This window comes from Panthera tigris, chromosome B3 (genome assembly GCF_018350195.1).
Source record: "Panthera tigris isolate Pti1 chromosome B3, P.tigris_Pti1_mat1.1, whole genome shotgun sequence".
NCBI lineage: Eukaryota > Metazoa > Chordata > Mammalia > Carnivora > Felidae > Panthera > Panthera tigris.
In genome coordinates, this window is record NC_056665.1 from 101,635,270 (window position 1) to 101,650,394 (window position 15,125).

The following is a 15,125-nucleotide window of genomic DNA, read 5'->3' on the forward strand; positions in this document are numbered from 1 at the left end:
GCTGGTTTCCCATTGCATATTCAGTACCCTCAGTTAACCTCTGCAGGCCTGGCTGAATACCAGTATTGAGATGCAAGACAAAGCCCAAAGTCACTGCACATTCTCAGAGAATGAAAGGCACTAATTTCAACTTCCTAACACTTCTCCCGCTGCTTTTTACATCTTGATTGCTCCTTGAGATCCCAGGGATTGATGAGAGCGACCTCTAACAGCATTTTTTGTGTTTGGGTCAGAGTTGAGGGGAAAAAAAAAATCTAAGTCCTCAGTTATTGACTTGAGAAAACAAACAAACAAACAAACCAAACGAACAAACAAACAAGAAATAATTGACAGAGAGGGCCAAGCCAGAGGCCAGCACAAATTTTTCAGAGTAATTTAATTCACTTGAACCCAAAGTCAAGGTAAACAAATCTGCCCCCTAACACTTTATCCTAGAGAGTGAGTTCAGTTGTCACTTGCGTGTTAATATCTCTGAAGGAGAGGCGTCTGGTGTTCCCATCTTTTCCTTCTTTAAGAGGAATCCTATGACTAGTTGCAAGAAGTCACCAGAAGTCTGTAGTAGAGACCTGATTTAAGAAAGGACCTGCTTGGAAATGTGTGATATCTGTAGTCAACAAGCATTTAAATAAATCCGTAGGCTCAGCATTGCACACAGTTAAGACAAAATCCACAGTCCTAACTGTGAATCCTAATCATTTAGCTGAAGTGATGACTGGAGACCAAAGATGACCTGAAAACTGCCAAAAATTGCCCTGGTTGTAGGACACGTGGTAGAATTGCACCAGCCTTCACATATTCTTGAGATGGAAAACCTAGGAAAGGGTTGAGAAAACAATGAAGGTCTGTATGGGATGGAGACCTTCAGGCAAACTGAGGGACTGACATGGCAAAATATGGAGAAGAGGGTGTATGACTTTAAAATGATCCTTTAAGACTGTGAAGACATTTCATGCTGGGTGGGTAATTGGCTGTTCTAGCTCCCTCTCTCTTCTCCTGAAGGTCACAACCAAAGGACACGGGCAAATGTGTAGCCAGATGTAGTTAAAATATTTAGTAAGGAGAGGTTTATGACAATGAGTACTGAAGAGAGAGACAAATGGATATTTACTGGTCTGCAAATGTAGGAACCAAGAAGACAGTAAATAGCCTCCAAGAGTCTTTAAACTGGTTCTTAAAAATATATCTTTAAATATAAATTTATTTAATTACAGAATGTTACCAAAGGTGCAAGACACAAAATTGTCATCAGTATTCAGAAGCTCAAAGAAAGACAAAACCTCCTGAAGTCTTTGGAAAGGGTAAGTTATCACCAGGTGAAGGCACATCTCCACCTTTATCACTGGAAGATTCTCAGTCGAAAGTGTCACTGGCAGACCTTTTATAGAGTGTATCACCTTGTTTCCCTACCAGAGGCAGAAAAACATGAAAGGATTTTCAAGTGAACTATCCTGGTTCCCCAAGCTTCTGGGTAACCTGACTGCTGAAATGTACTTATTCCCTGGGTCGAGGCAGCCTGTGACCGGCCATCCCAGTAAACTCCAGGTTCAATAGAGGGAATGAAAATCATTTGGCTGATAAGCACCTATCAGCTGCTACTGTCCCTTTTCATTTGTTGCCTAAACAAGTTCTCTTCCTATCTTTGTATCCGGACATCACCCTGGTAATGATATTTTTAGGACGTGGTGACTTTATGATTTCATCTGAGGTGCAGAGGAGAGCAGGCCTGTTCCTGGGCTGCCCTCTGCCCCAAGTTGGGATTCTTGTGCATAGCTGTTGGGAGGTGGTTGGGACTGGTGGGTGGAAAGCTCTGTAGGGATGTGCTGCCTGCGGAGCCTGAGTGGTGAGGTCCTCTAGTGTGTCCAGGGTGATTTTGGAAGGAAACAAAGTATTGAGGGAGGTAGGGCTAATGCAAGTTTTGTAAGAACATAAACGTTTTAATGCAGTGAGAGGTTTTTTTTTTAACTTATAAAAATAGGGGCGCCTGGCTGGCTCAGTCAGAAGAGCATATGAGTCTTCATCTCAGGGTCATGAGTTCGAGCCCCGCATTGGGTGTAGAGGTCACTTAAATAAATAAAACTTTAAAAAAAATTTTTTTAAAAAGATGTGTGTATATAATTTTATATACAACATATAAAGTTATATTTAATGCATATCACATAAAATATAAAGTATATGTATAGAATAAGCATATATAACTTTATAAGGAAAGGGGCTTTAAAGCCATGGGATAGATATAGAGGCTAGTCACATGCCCATCTGTGATGAAAGGTCTGCCCCTAATTAAAGTAAATCACAAATGACACGTGACCTATCCAACTGAACCCGAGGTTATTGTTGTTCTTAATTTTATGATAACTCCTTTACCAAGCGGTTTGTCTAACAATGATTATTGCCATCTTTAATATAAGAAACCATTCTCTTTTGGGGACCATTCAAAAGGCCAATTTTCTCCTTATCTGTTAGAAAGCACAGAAAGCTTTCTGCATAATGACTAGCTTGCTAAGTATTACGGTGAAAGGGTGACTGTCCCCCCACCCCACCCAACCCCCACCCCTTACCTCCAGAGCATCCTTTAGGAACTCACAGGAACTCTGCACTGAGGAAATGCACCCACCTGAAAGACGAGATGCAACTGCTGTTTGCTCTACTCCCTGTAGCCTTGGGCCATATCAGTGTGTGGACACACGAGGGCACAGGGTGGCACAGGTGGCCTTGATATGCCACAGACTTTCTATCTGGCCTTTGATGAGTCCGTGCCATTTCACACCTAGGATACTAGTGATTCCACAAAAATACTTTCTGCCTGGTTCACTGGAATGGGAATTTTTTAAAGTTTATTTTTATTTATTTTGAGAGAGAAGCAGAGTACAAGCAGGGGAGGGGCGGAGAGAGACAGGGAGAGAGAGAATCCCAAGCAGGCTCTGCACTGTCAGCACAGAGCCTGATGTGGGGCTCAAACTCATGAACTGTGACATCATCATGACCTGAGCCTAAATCAAGAGTCAGATGCTCAACTGACTGAGCCACTTAGGTGCCTGGAATGGGAATTGATAAAAAGATGACAAATTTCATACAAAGTCTGAGAGCAGCTAATGATCAAGAGAAGAGCAGTAATGAGTTTATTTCGACGTCCCTGAGGAGGAAAGCTTGTGCGTCTAGGAGACCAGCACGTTCAGCTTGCTTCAGAACACCTGAGTACAGACACTTGTGTGCTTGTCCCTTCAGGAGCTCATGACCTGGGGTTGGGGGTCCTCAGCATCCACTGGGGACTCAGCCCCTTGGCTCGCTCCTCTGGGACCCAAGGCTCTCCTGCTCTTTGAGGGAGGGAGTCATCCCTAATGTGTTACCACTTAGGCCACCAGCGGCAAACTCCATCAGCCCTTTCTCTCGTGCTCCCACACGTCCTAAGCTGGTTATGCTGTTGAAAATGCTATCATCAGGCCTTTGCTTGCCTACAGCATTCTTACCTCACACAGAACCTGGGGCCCCGCCCAGGGCTAGTTCATAATCAGTGGTTGCTGCAGATAAGCTCGATGTCCAGAGCCCTTCCACTCAGCCTGAACACTTACTAAGCAGCTGCCTTGGACTACATTTACCCCATCCACTGGAGGCTACCCGTGAGTAACACAGTAATATGTGGCTCCTGCCTTTGGGGAGCACGAGATGCACACTGTGACACAGACATGTCACACAGACACAGCCGGTGCTCTCAAATCCCTTGTGATCAGTGTCGTCGCCGAGGCAGGTGGGGGAATCTTCCTGGGATGAAGCACAGCACTCTGCAGTGGTGACGAAGAGGGAAACCTCGGAGGGGCCGACACTGGCTGGAAGACTCGTTAGGAACCTACAGCCAGACTTGGTGCACCCTGGAGCTAAGGCAGGGCCCGCGAGGGTGGAGAGGGATAAGAGAGGTCGTTTAGCAGAAGTCCAGGCAGTGGCCTTGGTGCTGTGCCATTTGGGAACAGCAGATATAGGAGGAGTTGCCAGGTTTGGAGAAGTGGAGTTGAGTTCAGTTGGCCAGATTGAGTCTGAGGTGCCTTTGGGACACCCAGGCAGAAAAGGCAAATTAGCGGCCAGAAGAACAAGGCTAGAGTCACAAGGCCTTGAAAGACTCATCTGTGGGTCATCTGTGCATAATGGCAGTTGACTCCTCCAGAAGTGTGTGCCAAGTGGAAGAGCTGAGGACAGACCCCAAGAAGCACCATCCAGAAGATATGGAGGGACTGAACAGTGACAGGCTGAGCCCACCCAGGGGATCAGAGAAGCATTTGAAGGAGCAAATCCCATCAGGTGCTGTGGATGTGTCCTCTACAGTGAGGACTGAACACTGCCCCCTGGAACTGGCTGCCAGCAGGTCACTGGTGGCCATGATGAGAAGGGATACAAGGAGAAAGGAGGGATAGAAGCAGAAACTCAGGAACCCAGAAGTGTGAATGGGTGTTGAGGCCATGGGGTAAGGAAGTACAGACTTCTCAAGATGTTTGGTGGAAAAGGAAAAGGAAAGATTAGAATGTTGCTGGGGCAAACTTTTCAACATTGATCTTTAATAACGAAAATGTTTCACATGCTTTTATTCACTGTCCTTTTTCAACTAATTCCCAAACTATGAAGCTAAACTATTCCCTGGGAACCTGGCACAGAGAAAGGACGGACACACACACACACACACACACACACACACACACACACAGTGTTCCCACAGCTCCCTGTCCTGGCTGCATGCTCACACTGTATGGGCCCCAGAAACTGTAAGCATCTCAGGGCAAGGATTCTATTGTATTTGTTTCTAGGTCCCTGATGCTTCACAGTGCTTAGCTCCTGGTTGGGCCCAGCTGGAGTGTGGTGAATGAAAGGTGGCAGGGGAGTAGATTTAAGTAGGTGCAGGAGTGCTATCTACTGTGCAAGAGGTCCAGGTCTACTCACACTGGGGGAAGGATGGGACCATGGTCAGTGTGTAAGTGTCAAGACACTGGCTGCCCAAGTTCTGTCTTCCAGACGATTTGCCCCTTGCTGCTGTCACGTGCCCTGAGAAAGGTTTCAAACCAGTCTTCCTCTAAGACCTAAGAAAGCCAGGTGAGGGGTTGGCAAGTAGCTTCCTGTCCTGTGCATGGGCCCTGAGCTGTGCCACCAGAGCTGACTGCTGGCATTGGTGGGCCGGCCTTCGTGGAGGCCTCTGCCTCGAGCTCCCTCTGCCATGAGCTCCTCGGCTAGGCACATTAGCGAACGGACAGCTTCACTTTGCCTCTTTGTGTTTATAATGTAGGAGTATATTTATGGCCTGAAGGATCAGTAGAGACTTGGGTTGGTTCCCTATTTTTGTCAACATGGAGAATTAATTCCCACAGCTAGTTGGAGGACACTGGATTGGGTCCCACTTGGGCCATTTTCTAGCTTCCTTCTCAACTTGGGCACTCAGTGTTGAGTTCTAGAATTGATTTCTGAAGTGTCAGATATGTAACCCTACAAAGGCTGGTGTAAGGGGCATTAACTGGTTAGCCGAGTGTTTTCTTTGAGACAGTGGCTTCAAGTCTATGGGGGAAGACAAAACAAAAAAACTCTGCATGATTCCTGATAAGTTATATTTGACAGAAAGTGTCCATCATTATTCATTAGGTTTATGGCTTCCTTTTTGGTGTGGTTGTCTCCAGTGGAGTAAGGTAAGATTTGAACTTGGGGCAAGTGTATGTTTCCTGTTCCAAAGAGTTCAGCTATTAGCATAATCAAAATCCCCTTCCTCCATCACTGAGTAACTACAGAAGCCTTTTTGCATGTGACAAGAGCCAAGTGAGGGTTGTTTGGTGGCAGTTGACACAATGTCATGAGCATGCATTTGCTCACCTCAGTGTTAGCTGTCACGTGGGATGGCATGGCAGGGATGCATGTGATCTCCCAAATAGGCCAGCCAGCTCTGCCTACTCAGCTCCCACTCAGTGAGGAAGCTTCATCCCTCCTCTCTCCTTCTGCTTCCCCCCTCCCCCCCCCACCCCCAGTCAGGGGCTGGACAAGATCAGGAGCCCCCACATCCCAGGTACCAGTTAGGCAGTTGGCAGGAAGTGAAGGACCTAGAGGCAGGGATCCCCCCCACCCCAGTTGGCACATAGTTGGATCAGGAAAGGCCATAGGTGCTCTCCTGGCATGGGTCAGCTAGCTTGCCTCATATGCCCTGCCCTGATAGATCACCAAGTCCAAAATCGACTGACCAGTCACGTGACTCCATCTAGACTCTGGAAAAGACTGGTCCAGTCTGGGCAGCAGGAAAACTGGGAATGACTCCTGCCTCAGGTTTGCTGGCGTAGGCAGCAAGCTAGTCTTCCCCACGCCATGTCTGCCAGGTTTAGAAGGAAGGCCGTAGACTCTCAAGCTCTCCTCTTTAAAAGAAAAATGGACGCTCTCCTCTAAAACAGGCTGGACAGTGGCCCTGGCCAGGACTGAAACAATGCTGATGGCTACTTAGCATTTCACTTTACTCAATGACCCTGGGTGCCAACTAGGCTAAGTTTCTGCTTCCAACCTCCTGAGCAAAGCAGGTTCCCGCCAATGGTGGGGCTGGGCTATTGGTGTTTTGCTGCCCTGAACTGAAACGTGCCTATTCAAGGCTGCCGTCCTCCAGTTTCCTTTTTCTAATCAATTGATAGGAAGCCCAATGTGCTATCGATTGATCGGAAAGTCTGGTTGTAGAGGTGATCGTGTTCCATGGGCTTGTGTTCCTGGATACCATCAAGCAGTTTTTCTTAGAGGAACCCAGGAATGGACTGGTACTCATGCTTCAGGCTTTTGAAATGATGTCTTTGCCATTCTGTGCTCTCAGGAGAGTAAATACTTCATTAGTAATCAGGGCCTTGATTGTCAGTGTCCTTCCTGGGTCCCAAGGAGAGGTCTGTTGCAAAAGCACTTGGGCAGCACTGGGGCAGAGGGCCGGACCGCTCTCCATGCCAAAAATGATTCCCAGGCCCTGACACCCAGCCACAAGCGTCAGAGCCTGTCCTGTGCCTCTGTGAGGATCTGGCACGTAGATAAATGTCGACCAGAATCAGCGCTCACTCTTTTTCCTAATAAATAACCACCAGTATATCAAACTGTATGTGCAGAAGGCCCCAATTTTATTATACAACATATAAAACCATTTATATTATGTACAAGTTTAGTTGATCCTTAAACAACATGGGGCACTGACTCCTCCCCTGTGCAGCTGAAAATCCATGTGTAACTTCTGACTCCCCAAAAACTGAACTACTAATAGCCTACTGTTGACTGGAAGCCTTACTGAAGATATATTGTACGCTATATATGTTATATTCTGTATTCCTATAATAAAGTCAGCTACAGAATAGAAAATGCTAAGAAAATCATCAGTAAATTCTCAACACTGTACTGTATTTATCGGAAAAATCCGCATGTAAGTGGACACACACAGTTCAAACTCATGTTGTTCAAGAGTCAACTGTATTGTATACACATATATTGTACATATTTCTCTCCAGAATGAAACTTCAACAACATGTCACTCCCTTGCTCAAAACTTCCCCTGATGTCTCTTCTCATTTAGAAAAACTCCCAGCTTCCTTGCCTCCATGCTCAGGCCCCAGTAGAAACCTCATTCCCCACCCTCTCCTCTCCCCATCCTGTTCCACCTCCTTGCTATTCCTCACACACCCTGGCATGCCCCCACCTCAGAGCCTCTGCCTTCACCATGCCCTCTGCATGGGGCACGCTTTCCCAGGGTCCTCACGCCCACATTCATTTGGGTTCCCAGTCCAACATCACCCCCTCAGACAGCCTCCCTTCACAGCCACCCTGGCCTGCACCCTAGCGCAGTATGTTCATCTCAGGGTGGGTTGTAAACTCCCCAAGGGAACCACAAAGACTCTTCCCCCCATAACCTCTTGCCTAGGACAGTGCCCAGTTCATCACAGCACTCGACACATACCTATTAACAAAGAAGCACATGACATGGGAACCTGACCCTGACCTGCAGCCTTACAGATATTAACATCCTCACAACCACCCATTGAGGCAGATGTTATCTTTATTTTATACACAGAAATAGGTACAGGGAGGTTAAGTTGTTTACCCAAGGTCATACAGTAGTGTCAGAATTTGAACCCCAGCATCTGTCCTAGAGTCTGTATTCTTTGAAATTTTACTTGTTTTGAGAGAGAGGGAGAGAGCCAGCAGGGGAGGGGCAGAGAGAGAGAGAGAGAGAATCCCTAGCAGTCTCTGCACCGTTAGGGCAGAGCCCAAGGTGGGGCTCGATCCCAAACACCATGAGATCATGATCTGAGTGAGATCAGACACTTAACGGACTGAGCCATCCAGGCACCCTCCTAGAGTCTGTATTCTTAACCACTGCCCTGTGGTGCCTGTGTCATGGGCTGAGGGTGTGAACGAGCAGGTCCCTTCATCCTACACAGGACAGGAAGTTACCACATGACCCAGCTTTATTATACAGCTTCTAAAGTATGTGCATGTAAAATATATAAATGCTTTTTATAGAAATTCACTGAGGAAGCCAGGGAAGGAAATATACAAAATCGTTTTAGTGATCACCTCTAGATGGTGAGATTTTCAGGTGATGTATATTTTCCTCACTATGCATATCTGTATTTTGCCAAGTTTTCTACCGGGCTAATAATAGAATGATAAAATGGCTGCATTTCCGAAGACTGTTGGGATGAAGGGGCCAGCAGCTGTGAGTCCCGCCTGGGAATAGCTCCAGGCAGGGGGAGGGAGACGTCAAGGTGGGCCACCCCCAGTGCTGACCCTAACCAAAGTCTTCTCCCTCTGGCCATCCAGGACATCATCGAAGGGGGCAACCTGCGCATCCCGCTCCAGGAGCTGCACCAGATGATCCTGACTCCCATCAAGGCCTACAGCTCCCCAAGCACCACCCCCGAGGCTTGCCGCCGGGAGCCCCAGGCCCCCCACCCGCCCTCACTGATGGGCCCTGAGGGCCAGACCCCTGACTGCAAAGACAGTGCCGCAGCCACTGGTGCCACAGCCACCGCCTCCGCTGGGGCCAGCGGTGGGCTCCAGCCACACCAGCTGAGTAGCTGTGATGGGGAGCTGGCCGTCGCCCCCCTGCCGGAGGGGGATCTCCCTGGGCAGTTCACACGTGTCATGGGGAAAGGTAGAGCCTGATTCTCCCACCTCCGCCATTGTTCTCTCAACACCACTAATCAGAACTCCTGGTTCCTGGGGAGCTTCCCCAGGGTGCTGGATAAACCTGTCAGGGTAGATGCCATTAGCCCATTTACAGATGAGGAGAGTGAGGCTCAAAGGTTGTCATTTGGAACTGAACTCCAATCTCTCTGACCCCCAGAGGCCTCTTCCTTAACCCTGTCTCCTTTTCTCTTCCACTCCCTCAAAGCTGGGCCCTCCTAGCAGAGTGAGTGCTCATTGGGCCTCTGGGCCTGCGGGCGGAAGGAAGTCAGCCCTTCCCTTAATACAGACTACTATTTGAAGGCACCATAGCCATGCTGTGTGCCTGTCTGTGGAGGGCAGACTGAATTCTCATGTGATTCTTTGGGTAGGAGCACTCTTTCTACCTCCCCCGTGCGTGGCACAGTGACTACGTGATTATCTTTGAAAGGTCCAGTGCTAGAATAATTTGCGCTTACACGGGGTGTCCCACAAGAAAGTGTGATTATTTTAAAAACGCAATGAATGCCAGTACTTTTCCTTTGGGAAGAAGAAACAATTTTTTTTCATTGTCCAATATTTCAGATCATTTTATTTTATTTTTTTTAATTTTTTTTAACATTTATTTATTTTTGAGACACAGAGAGACAGAGCATGAACATGGGAGGGTCAGAGAAAGAGGGAGACACAGAATCTGAAACAGGCTCCAGGCTCTGAGCTGTCCGCACAGAGCCCGACGCGGGGCTCGAACCCACGCACCGTGAGATCATGACCTGAGCCGAAGTCGGACGCTTAACCGACTGAGTCACCCAGGCGCCCCCAGATCATTTTAAAGAAACCAAGTTTTTACCAAAAGAAATGGACACCTGAGTCTTAGAGGTGCAGTGAGAAACTTCCCATGTGCCCACATCCTAAAAAAAAAAAAAAAAGACTTACCTCCATAGGAATCTGGTTCAGAGGAGACTTGTATCATCCCTTTGAGCTGAGATGGCCAGGGTGGGTCCCTGGTCTCCTCCCACTCACCTCCTAGCTCTCTCTACCTCCCAACCTCCCACCCCCGATGGGGGCTCTTCACAGTGTGGGATTAGAACAGATGACCCCCTGGGTAAAGATACATGTGGGAGTGGATACCTGAGTGTAACCCCTGGTGGGCTCGGAGACCCGAACTGCTCTGGCATGGCTACTTGTTACCGTTTAGCTACTTTCAAATAAATTATAAATCCATGCTCAACATAAAAAATCAAAACTAAACAAAATGATGGAAAGTGAAAAATAACCTGTCCCCCAAGCCCTGCCATCTTCCTCTGCAGAGGTGACTGCTATAAACAGGTTTAGAATATCCCTTCAGGAACTTTGTACTAATCGTATACAAGCACATGAGAATCCTTTTCACACACAAACAGGTGTTGTTTATACATTTTTCTGCAGCTAGTTTTTCCTACATTATATACTTTTAGTATTTCTATCCATACGATATCACCACCCTATTCTTTTTTAAACGTTGCATACTGTTCCGCTATATGCAAAAAGTATAATTTAACAGGACCCCAGTTAATGGACACTGAGGTGGTTTTCAAGTTTTTGTTATTACAAACAATGCTGTACTGAAAATCTGTGTGCAAAGACATGATATAAGAGGGATTCTGTGACACACTGGTTATTCAGGATTAGGAAGAGAAAGGAATCATTATGCCCAGGTTTCAAGCTTGGTCTACTTGAGTGCAAGGCATTTTCACTTCTGACATCTTTTGTCCAACCACCTCTACCGCAGCCTTCTAAACACCCCCATCAAAATCAGAGCATCACCGCCTCTAGGATGAGATTAGAATGGGCTAGGATATCGGGGTCATGAGAATCCCAGTGGGGGTGTGCACTCTACTTGCTGACTGACTCTGCTCGGTCTTATTGCTTCAGTTTCTTGAGTGTGTAGGTGAACTTGTGTGTGTATAAAGGTGTGTTACCACTTTGAGAAAACAACCCTCCAATGACGGAGTAGCGGGCTCCTGCCCATGTGTGTGCCCACACACCTCATGTCCTAAAAGATGTGCCAGACTCATTCCTCCAAATGAGGCGCACAGTTCATTCATCAAATGATGAAGACTGCTTTCTGAGAACGTTGATGGTCTCTGATGCCTTTGAACTCTCTTCTCCAAAGGAGCCTCTTTCAAAGATAGAGCTCAGGACACGGCTGCATTCTTCTCCCAGAGTGTCTCAGGCTGGATTGCAGAAGGCTTAATATAGAATGGTATGCCTGGAATTAAGCGAAGGGGCTTCTCAAAGCGAGGGCTCCTGTGGTGACCAAGCCTTTGACTTCAGTGGAATGAGGAGCCTCCTGGCCTTTTTTGTGAACCTTACGTAAAGCCACAGGCACACATACCTCTCAAAATATTGGTCCTGAAAGGAAATCAGAGACAGATCTCCGAGGTTAGAATGGGTATGCATGTTTCTAATTCATCTTTTCTATTTTTTTTTCATTCACAGTGTGCACACAGCTCTTGGTCTCCAGACCTGATGAGGAAAATATAAGTTCCTATTTACAGCTCATAGACAAGTGTCTAATTCATGAGGTGAGTAGTAATGGATTTCACAAAACTGTTTTTCTCATTGCTTAGAAATGGTTCTCAGAGTTTCTGTGATGTGATCACTTGGGTCTCCCAACAACTTGTTTTTGAAGGGTAGACAGGCATTAATCATAGCCTGGGCAGAACCCAGCTATGGTGGCTTCAAACCTAAGCACAGCCTGTATGTGACTTTGGTGTCGAGATTCATCTAGACTGAGCTCTGATGTAAGGGTGAACGCCTGAGAGAAACTTCTGGCTCTGGAAGAATACCTGAGTGACCGAGCCTGAGGTGGTTAACACTCAACCCTGCCACCTAGTTTTGGCGTTTTCAAGTCCTTTTAAAATTTTGTGTTGAAACATTTTGTCTTTTGGCTCAGGGAAAGTTGAAGGAGGGTGAGAGAGTGTGCAAAAAAAAAAAAAAAAATCATGTGTTTGTGTGTGGTCTGATTTGTGATTTTTATAGGAATTGTGTTGAGCCACATGTCCTTTTGAAGGAGGACTGAGGCTGGCTGGAGGTGTTCCCATTAGACTCAGTGCAAGTGCAATCTTCCTGATGGAGCAGACCGGGTCCTGGACACTGCTGGGCCGGAGCAGCCGCCTGCCCTGGCAGTTGCCCTGAGACCCATGTGGAGACAGGGGATTGTGTCTCAGACCCAAGACTCCAGTAGCTTCTTGGGAGCACCCCCTCAAAGAGTCATAGAGATAAGAGTCACAGTGTAGGCTTTGGAAAAACTTAGCACTGAGGTCTTTCTTTGGGACTTTAAGGTTAGAATAAGATGGCAAAGGCCCCCAAGTCTCCTCACCTTTGCCAGGTTAGCAGCCAGAGCCCCAGAAGTGCAGTGGGCCCCAGTGAAGGGAGACACCCGGCACAGAGGTCTGTCCCCCTTACCCACTGCCCCACTCACACTGCCCTCACCCTGCCAGCTGCCACACAGGCCCATCTGTCAAAGGCCGGCTCCCTGGGCCCCCACCCCCCCTCACGTGCAGGTTATGGTCTCCTTCTGGGTTTCCTTCCCAGCTACTGACCCACAGTGTCCCCTAAACTCTCCTTTTTGCTATTTCCTTTCAGCAGCGCAAATTCTTGTGTCCCTCTCCGCAATCCCCAACTCACTCTTTGCTATGTGCAGTCCTGACACCCTACTTGTTTTGACCAGCAAAAAGCAACAGGAAGAAAAGAAGGCAAGAACGTGTTGAAGAATTTTAGAACTCATTCATTCCACAGATCTTTATTAAGCACCCAGACCCCATCCCTGACTATGTAGCTTATGGTATGAGGGTAGCAGGGGAGACAAAAGGAAACCAGGTCATCACATACATGAGGATAAGGCTGTCCTGGCATCCTATGGAGCCCAGGTGAGGAGCGAGGCCACCAAATCCAGAACCGGAAATGGCTTTTCCTCAGAGGAACTGTCCCCAAGCTAGGTCTGAAAGGCAAGCTGGGGTCTTGGTGGTAAAGACTCACCTAAGTAGGTGGGAGCGCTCCAGGCAGAAAGAACAGCATTTGGAGAGTGCTGTGTCTTGGGGGGGGGGGTGGGGGGGGGTGGGGAGAGTATGTTTGGAGTGGGTTTGGGGGGGACTGATAAGGGGAGGATTTAAATTTATATAAAGGAACTAGAACCTTGCATCCTCTGCCATGCCCACACTCACACCAAACCTTCAGGATACTTGTAACCAAGTTACAAGTTACTTTCCATCTTGCCTCAAGTCTGCTGAGCCCGCAAGACAAAATAATGAGCCCTCCAGCTGCCTCCGTTGGACAGTGCACAAGCTTCCTAATTGGTCTCCACCAGCCCCAAAGCTGTGGCCTGATGCTTCTCACTTTCCTGCCACTGTGCATGCCCTCCTTGTGCAGCCTGGCTCTCTTTTCCATTTCCTTAGAATATTTAGCAAATGCCTAGTTTTTTTTTTCTCCCTGCCTGCCCAAGTGATTAAATGCAAAGATGGCACCATGTGGACTCATCTGCTGGCAAGAGGCCTCGACTGCAGTAGAGGGACCTGTGGCTGGTGGGAGTCACAGGCAGAAAGGGGCTTATGCTATGTCTGCTCGCCTGAATTCATGTCCGGATGGAGAGGACTGTACTCTGCTTTGGGAGGGAAAATGCTGTGCAAGACCTTTTATTATTATTTTAGTTCAAGAAAGAGGAAACGTGTCTGAATAATTTTCCACAGGCTTGGGTTATTCTGTTGGGCAGAACACCTCCTCCCTGTGAGGCCCTGTCGAAGCATGCAGTCTCCATCCTGGCTGAGGTTTATACCTGGGCTCCACGAAACAGGACTCCCTTTCACAGCCCAAATGTGCTATTCCTTACCTGACTGGATAGGATGTTGACCGAACCTAGACACTTTCCTTCCTCCCGGGGACAAAGGGACCAACTCCCTAGAGTAACAGAAGGGAGGACAGGAAAGTTCTGAGTTTCATTTCTGAGACTACTTTGCTGCATTATAATCCCTGGCTTCTTGCCTCCTCACCATCTCCAGGAGGTTCTGCAGAGAGGAGTTCTTGCCCCTTTTATGAGCCTTTTTTTAATCCCGCCACAAAAGCTGTGGGGCACACCCTAGCCATCTTCTTCCATACAGACTCATTGGTTCGGCCCTGATAGTGACACAGGACTCGGAAGTGGCTGACTCGCTATGTCAATCTGTACTATGGAGGTTCCTTCCCCTCCAGTACCTGAGGAAGCTGCTACCAGCCCAACCCAGAGCTGCCAGTGGAATGGCTGAGGTCATGTGTCAGCCATCCCATTTGACAGTGGAGCTCCCATGATGGAGTGCTACTTTGCAGACACACACACACAGACCAGCTTCTGGAAATCGCTCATTGCCAGCCATGACCCAGCTCCTCTCTGTGCCTCCCAGCTGCAGCCTCCAGGACTGAGAAGTGGCCACCACACTCACTCAGCATGGCTAAGGGGCTTGATTCTATCTGCAACCCAGAACTAAATGAGCCTGGTGCCAGTGTTGAACGAATGAGCTGACCTCTCTGGGGCCAGGGGGTGGGATATAAACATTTCCACCTTCTTGGAAATGTCCTTGGAAGCACTTTGAATGCATGTCTGTAAAGTAAGCCATTTCCTCCTTTGTCACTTGGAAACTCAGGCCAGCTGTCCTTCAGGCTGGCCCTAGACCAGCTCGGTATTACAGTTTTGACAACTTGAAATCATTTGTTGGGGGCTAAAGGTGATTGCTAAATACCATATGTGACAAACATTCATACACCACCACCAAAGGGCTGGTTTGCACAACCAGAAAAACCCTGGCTAGAGTATCTATGAGCAGCAGTTATTGAACCATTACTAACAGTCAGGTATGTTCTAAGTATTCTAATTGCATTTCACGTGTTGTCTCATTTAATCCTTACGTCTTTTTGAGGGAGATATTATTATCCATGGTTTTTAGAAGGAACCGAGTCTCAGCTAAAGGAACTTG

General features: G+C 47.7%; 1 protein-coding gene across 7 annotated transcripts in view; it reads left to right on the plus strand.

The window, feature by feature from the left end:
• SAMD4A (sterile alpha motif domain containing 4A) overlaps positions 1–15,125 on the plus strand; it is a 207,795-nt gene that overhangs the window by 170,696 nt on the left and 21,974 nt on the right. For 6 of the 7 annotated variants that reach the window (XM_042989732.1, XM_042989734.1, XM_042989731.1 and 3 more), the window contains 3 exons: positions 1,212–1,298; positions 8,794–9,127; positions 11,620–11,705. In XM_042989732.1, the coding sequence (XP_042845666.1) occupies positions 1,212–1,298; positions 8,794–9,127; positions 11,620–11,705 (507 nt within the window). Of the gene's footprint in view, positions 1–1,211; positions 1,299–3,511; positions 3,618–8,793; positions 9,128–11,619; positions 11,706–15,125 lie in introns of those variants that run through there. The other variant, XM_007083331.3, reaches the window with a different exon arrangement.